This window comes from Tachysurus fulvidraco, chromosome 18 (assembly GCF_022655615.1).
Source record: "Tachysurus fulvidraco isolate hzauxx_2018 chromosome 18, HZAU_PFXX_2.0, whole genome shotgun sequence".
NCBI classification, from domain to species: Eukaryota; Metazoa; Chordata; class Actinopteri; order Siluriformes; family Bagridae; genus Tachysurus; species Tachysurus fulvidraco.
Genome location: NC_062535.1, coordinates 16,426,312 through 16,433,626, shown reverse-complemented (window position 1 = coordinate 16,433,626; position 7,315 = coordinate 16,426,312). Strand labels below are relative to the sequence as shown.

General features: G+C 44.7%; 1 protein-coding gene across 4 annotated transcripts in view; it reads right to left on the bottom strand.

The window, feature by feature from the left end:
* Positions 1-5,426: 5,426 nt before the first annotated feature.
* tsc2 (TSC complex subunit 2) overlaps positions 5,427-7,315 on the bottom strand; it is a 35,992-nt gene continuing 34,103 nt past the window's right edge. For all 4 annotated transcript variants that reach the window (XM_047803461.1, XM_047803460.1, XM_047803463.1 and 1 more), the window contains 2 exons: positions 6,743-6,841; positions 5,427-6,665 (listed from right to left, as the gene is read on the bottom strand). In XM_047803461.1, the coding sequence (XP_047659417.1) occupies positions 6,495-6,665; positions 6,743-6,841 (270 nt within the window). In that variant the 3' untranslated portion in view covers positions 5,427-6,494. The remainder of the gene's footprint in view (positions 6,666-6,742; positions 6,842-7,315) is intronic.

Genomic DNA, 7,315 nt, shown 5'->3' with positions numbered 1-7,315 from the left:
TCGTGGTTGGTTGTTTTTCAGAGCCCTTACCGCTTACAGGTCCTGGGGGTCAATTTGAATTCCTTCTCCTGACACTAAACGACTAATGTATCGAATTTGTCTCTTGAAGAGTTTGCATTTCTTTGGGCGAAGTTTGATTCCATGCCTTCTCATTTGTTGCAGGACCATCCGCAGATGTTCCAAGTGGTCATTAAATGTCTTTGAAAAGCACAGGACATCATCTAAGTACGGAGTGCAACATTCATCTCGTATACTCTCTAGCACCCCCTCCATACATCTCTGAAATGCTGCTGGGGCATTCGTTAGGCCGAATGGGATACGTACCCATTCATATAAGCCCCATGGAGTACTAAAAGCCGTGGCATGTCTGGACTCCTCGCTGACAAACCCTTGGTGGTAGGCACTACCCTGATCTAAAATGGAGAACCAAGTGTTGCCACCAAGGTTGTCCAGAAGATCTTGAATCCTAGGCAGAGGATGACGATCGGGTACAGTCTTGCAGTTTAGGTCCCGGAAGTCGACACACAAGCGTAAGCTGTTGTCTTTCTTCCTTACACAAACCACAGGAGAAGAGTAGGAAGATGATGATTTTGCTATCCATCCCTTATCCAAAAGATTACGCACATAATCCTTTACTTCTCTATAAAGAGGTTTTGGAATAGCATTGTAACACTTTTGAACTGGTGTATTATCTGTAAGGTTGATTTTCAGTTGCAGACTAGGGATGCAACCAATGTCTCATTCATCACAGGCAAACACATCCGATTCCTCAAACAACATCTGTTCTAGTAATTCCTGTTTCCGTGCATTAAGATGGTCAAGGTCTACTGGTGGCTGCCACCGTCTGTTTGCTGTTTCCTGAGTGAGGCGGTTTTCCTCATGACAATTGGTGTCCTTAGAGTAAGTTTGATTGGCACACAAAAAGGCCTTACATTCCTGCTTCTCAGACCTTGTGGCATCGGACCCCAGACGTACAGGTTTAGTTTCCAGGATCGGTTCGACAGTACCTAATGGCAGTCTGCCTGGTAAGTAAATGTCTTGACGTGTAAGGTTCTGAATAGGTACCCTTACAACTTTTGAGGCACCCCGGGGGACATTCACAACTGTGGGGAACAATTCTAAGCCCTCTGGGACACTGTGTCTGATAAAAGGCTCAAACATCATCATACTACCTTTGGGCTGGGCCTTAAGTCAGCATCTTATATTTAGGATTTGGCCACGGTGAATGGTCATGCCTACTTTTCCTGTTTTTACTACACTTGTCGGAACTTTCCAGGGTGTGTCAAAAGTAACAGCGGAAACTAAAGCCTCTGCCGTGCCTTTCTGTAAGTTCATAGCCTCTGAGAGCAGATCGGTTAGATGGACTTCTGCCCCAGTATCACCATTTTCTCGAATGATCTCTTGAATCACATTGAAACCCAACAGCGGACAATCTACTCCCTCTTGACTAACCAACATGGGTACGTATATAGTTATGTTTCCATGCTTAGCACTGGTTAGCACCTCAAAGGGCACCATTGTTCCATTTGCTGCTGTGACTTTGAGCTGTCTATCGGCTAATAAGGTCTCCAGCGGTTGAATTTGGACTCTGGGTAAGTTTTGCTGCATCCACTCTTTTCCAATAATGCTAACTTGGGCTTAATTAACTGTACGACTTTTCTCCCCTTTTTTTTTGCACTTTCTTCACAGGGTTTTGGGAGGCTGACACATCACCTTGGATAGCCTTCACGTGGGGTTGGGACGCAAGGGGCATCCCAGTCACTGGTGGTCCCGTCCCAGTGACCTCGACTCTTTTAACGTTGGATTGCTTTTCATTAGGCATCCCACTGCCCTGTGCCCAGCTTGGCCACAATAGAAACAGTGTGTGCAGTGATCATTACCCATGGATTGACATTGTGTACATTTGCCCTTTGCAGCGGATCTAGGTTGTGGCTTGGTATTCGCTTCAGCTACTGCAGCTGTTGGCTGCTGTGGACCGCTTCCCACGGACACAACTTTCTCCAGGTTTTTTGTTAGAATGGACATTAGAGCAGACAGTTCATGTATGGCATCACGGTTAGCTTTAACCTCTGCTTGCATCTGTGAGGTAGGTCCTGTCTCTGTATCACTTTGCTGTATAACGCTAGCGACAGTGATTTTTGGTTTACTCATTGGTCCAAGATGTTTTTGTCTCTCTGCCTCTTCGCTCACTGACTGGGTTACTAGTTCAAGAATCTGATCATCTGTAATAGTTTGTGCGGCAACAGCGGACTTAATGTCTCTCCTCACATATGCATAACGGTTATTTAGCCCCTGATACAGTGAATGAAGGAACACACCCTGCACTAACTTGTTATCATACTGAAACTCAGCTCCAAGTTGCTGTGAGGCAAACAAAACTCACTGTCTCAGACCCATGAGTCTGTACACAAATTGCTGAGGTGATTCTTTGTCCTGCTATTTTGCATTACTTAACTCTTGAAACAATTCAGTGCTGCTTTTGTCTCTAAGATGAGCCCTAAGAAACCGTTTCAGCTTTGCTATGGTAAGACTGTCTTTGGTGATAAGCATCTCTTTATTAAATGTACCTGGTTTAATTACATTAAATACAGTTCTAATGATTTCAGATTCTGTGAATTTTTCTGCTAAACCTTCATCAATTTGTTTACAGATGCTACTGTAACTAAGATCAGAGTTTGAATCAGAAATTTGTCCACCATAAATTTTAAACTCTCTACGTGGCAAGTATGCAGCAACATCTGAGAATTTAATCAAGCCTGTCACATGTTCAGTTACAATAGGCTGTGGTAAAGTACTCTCAGTTCTTACAGGAGACAACATATTTACGATCCGTTCTACCTGAACCTTTGCAGAAGTTGGTGTCAATGCTGAAGGTGATTTAGCTGTAATAGTCTCTGGATCCTCTTCTACAGCAGAAGGTAACTCTTTCTCTGGAGCATTCAGCTCATCGATGAGGTCTCGGAGCATAAGCAAGCAGGACATCCCTTGGTCCTCCAGACTCTGCAGTTGCTCTCCACACAGAAAGTCAATGAAGAAGTCATAGAGGTCCACCTCTGTAGCAGCCATGCTTGGCAACGCCTCTCCTCCCTCCTTCTGGCAGAATTCAGCTACTCCGTACAGCACCTGGTGTTTCAACTCGCCAACCAGCAAATGGAGCTGTTTCTCAATATACCAGCGTAGTTTTCAAAGGGTTGCCATCACTGGAACACTGGTACCTGCTCGTTCAGCTCACCAATCTGGACCGAAACTGCTTTTCTGTGGTTCTTTTTTTTTCCAGATTAGCACCCAAACAGTAGGTGGCGCTAATCCCGGACGAGCCCCCAAATTGTTACCCGCTCTAGGCCAGAGAAACCCAGAGGGGCAAGTTGAATGTGTAACACTGCAGAGAAATAACAGAGACATTTGCGCTCTGTGCGCTTGATAATGACCAATTAAAGGTACATCCAATATTAATGAGTCCATAATATGCAGAACAATATCCGGTATATGTCAAAAAAAGGTGCGCAATTGATAATGACCAATTAAAGCTCTTTGTGAGCTCTTGCAATGTTTAATGAACTCTGACCTGAGCTCTGCAACCTCTATATCTCAGAAACGCTAAACGCCCTCTACAGGAGGCAATTGATAATGACCAATTAAAGGTACATCCAATATAAATGAGTCCATAATACGCAGAACAATATCCGGTATATGTCAAAAAAAATGTTTGTCTCTACAATTTTATTTTGTGGGGTATCTATTTTTCTTTATTTTACCTTTATTTCTTGGCCCTCTACACCTCCTTATAGCAGCTATAAACTGTCGGTTCCTCTTCAGCCATGTGGTCATCTCCATCTCCAGAAATAGTTTGCTGGAGATCATAACTGTTTGAAGTGAAGTGACGTGACTTACGGCTAAGTATTGTGATCCATACTCGGAATTTGTTCTCGGCGTTTAACCAAAGTGCACACACACAGCAGTGAACACACACACACACACACACACAGCAGTGAACACACACACACACACACAGCAGTGAACACACACCCGGAGCAGTGGGCAGCCATTTATGCTGCGGCGCCCGGTGGAGCAGTTGGGTGGGTTCGGTGCCTTGCTCAAGGGCACCTCAGTCGTGGTATTGCCGGCCCGAGACTCGAACCCACAACCTTAGGGTTAGGAGTCAGACTCTCTAACCTTTAGGCCAAGACTTTTTGTCATCATGAGCTCACACTCTCGTGTACAGAGTCATTAGAACTAGCATTATATTACTTTAGAAAATGGAACACCGTCATATTTTCAGGTCAGACTGATTCTACTGTGATATTTACAAATCCAGAATATAAGCAATACACACTCACCTCAAAGCTCTGATAACACCTCACACTGCATCATGCTCCCTTCATCCTCCAGGACCTCTCCACTGATCTCATCTCAGGGTACAAGGAAGACCTGTATCAACCCTCTTCTCTTCTTTCTCCATTTCCTTCTAACAGAATTGTAGACTGATGGTATTTTGAGTCCATGACCTAGTGAACCAGTATAAATATATTCATTGATAGAAACTTTAAAACGGTCTTTAAATGTAACCAGGAATTCATCCGACGCTGACAAATGTATAGCTATAAAGCTGTACTTTAATTTCCCCCAAATTTCCCCTTCAGATCTAGAAAGCTGAAATCCGCACAGTGCATCGAGCTCAGGATTGACTCCAGCACCTTGGAGCCATGAAGCAGCATCTCCAGCGGTTAAGATGTTAGACTACTGATCAGACGGTTATGAGTTCGAATCCCAGGACAACCTATCAGCCACACCGGGGCTCTTGAGAAAGACCTTTAACCTCAGACTATTCAGTTTCTGAGCTAAAAAAGAAGTCAAATATGTAAATATTAAAAGGAAATAAGAGCATGTAGAGCCTAAAACAAGCATACATACAAAAAAAACATGATATGAAGATAATCTCGATCTGGACAGCTAGCGAAAAAATGTCTACGAATTTGCCTCCTCCCTGAATTTAACCAAACCTTTACTATGTACTTTTTTTTAAATTGGCATATTTATAGAAGGGGGTCACGGTGGCTTAGCAGTTATCACGTTTGCCTCACACCTCCAGGGTTGGAGGTTCGATCCCCACCTCCGCCTTGTGCGTGTGGAGTTTGAGTGTTCTCCCCGTGCCTCGGGGGTTTCCTCCGGGTACTCCGGTTTCCTCCCTCGGTCCAAAGACATGCATGGTAGGTTGATTGGCATCTCTGGAAAATTGTCCATAGTGTGTGTGTGTGAGTGAATGATAGTGTGTGTGTGTGCTCTGTGATGGGTTGGCACTCCGTCCAGGGTGTATCCTGCCTCGATGCCCGATGACACCTGAGATAGGCACAGGCTCCCCGTGACCCGAGAAGTTCGGATAAGCGGTAGAAAATGAATGAATGAATGAATATTTATAGAACAAAAAGTCCTTGTATCTCAATATATTTTTATTCAACACAAACCCATTTGTGCGTAAACACACACACACACAACTAAAGAAATAAATAGAATGTTTGTATCATTGATTTTTTAATATCAGCTCTACGTGCAGGTGATTAGCGTCTGGAGTAAAGTTCAGCACTGACATCAGGAGATCTTTAATTCTGAGACTTTCTCTTTAATACATTGAGGTTCATGGAGAAGATGCTGAGCTCTCCATGCTGAGGACACGCGCACACACACGCGCGCACACGCGCGCGCACGCACGCACACGCACGCACACGCGCACGCACACGCACGCACACGCACGCACGCACACGCGCACACACACGCACGCACGCACCTGTGGACCCACAAACACCAGGCATGTTATTACAGCAGTACAAAGCAGAGGCTCGGAACTTCACACCTTTTTGTTGTTGTTTTTTGTCATCAAGCTCGTTGAGTCCACATGGGTTTGATAAAGCAGGAAAAAGTCTAAAACGTGCAGGAAATCACTGAAATGACCACCTAACAGTGTGTTGTAAATAAAATAAAATAAATTAAATACTGTGATAAAAATATTGCGAGTGTGGATTAAGGTAAGCAGCAAGACACCAGAACAAAGTGAAACGGTGAGTGTGTGGACGTGCAGGTGCTCAGAACAAGCAGATTGTTTTTAACCGACGTTAAAATATCCCCAAAGTTACAGAAATCAGATGGTTATCCCAACAGGGATCCTTATCGTTATCCCAACAGGGATCCTTATCGTTATCCCAACAGGGATCCTTATCGTTATCCGAACAGGTATCCTTATCGTTATCCCTACAGGAAACCTTATCGTTATCCCTACAGGGAACCTTATCGTTATCCCTACAGGGAACCTTATCGTTATCCCTACAGGGATCCTTATCGTTATCCCTACAGGGATCCTTATCGTTATCCCTACAGGGATAACCATCCCTACAAATGCCTCCCGGTAGGTGAAATGTAAAATTTTATGATCATTAGAAATGAGGATTTAATTAATACTAATCTGTGGTCTGGGCTTCGAGGGAAAGATAGAAAGGTCGAGCCTAAACAAAATCGGTGAAGTCATCGACTGTCGAAACCAGACGCTTCCTCTGGCCGCAGTCCGTGTTGGGGGCGGAGCCTGAGGGCTGGTGGGAGGGTTTGTTCTGCATGGGGGCGTGGCTCTGGGTGAGCGAGATTCCGGGTGTGGGCCGAGACTGGATCTCCTCTTGAGCCTGAAATCAGTTGAATCGATTGGCACAAAATCTTTTCCTTTGATATGCGTTAAAGAAAGCGGAATCGAGGGTCGTACCCGAATTCTGATCCTCTTGATGTGCCGGAGTCGAGCCAGCCATTTTGAAGCGTAGGCGTCAGACGGATTCGCTCTGTACTGGTGCACCAGTGACGCCATCTACCAGCAAGAAGGAAACAAACAACCGATCGACTTACGTCTGGTTCATCTGGAGTCATCAAAACGCTAATCTTATGCTAAATCGCTCGACAGCCATGCGCTAGCTAGCTAACTAATATGCACTATAACAGCCATGCGCTAGCTAGCTAATATGCACTATAACAGCCATGCGCTATCTAGCTAATATGAGCTATAACAGCCATGCGCTATCTAGCTAATATGCGCTATAACCGCCATGCGCTATCTAGCTAATATGCGCTATAACAGCCATGCGCTAGCTAGCTAATATGAGCTATAACAGCCATGCGCTAGCTAGCCAATATGCGCTATAACAGCCATGCGCTAGCTAGCCAATATGCACTATAACAACCATGCGCTAGCTAGCTAATATGCGCTATAATAGCCATGCGCTAGCTAGCTAATATGCGCTATAATAGCCATGTGCTAGCTAGCTAATATGCGCTATACAGCCAT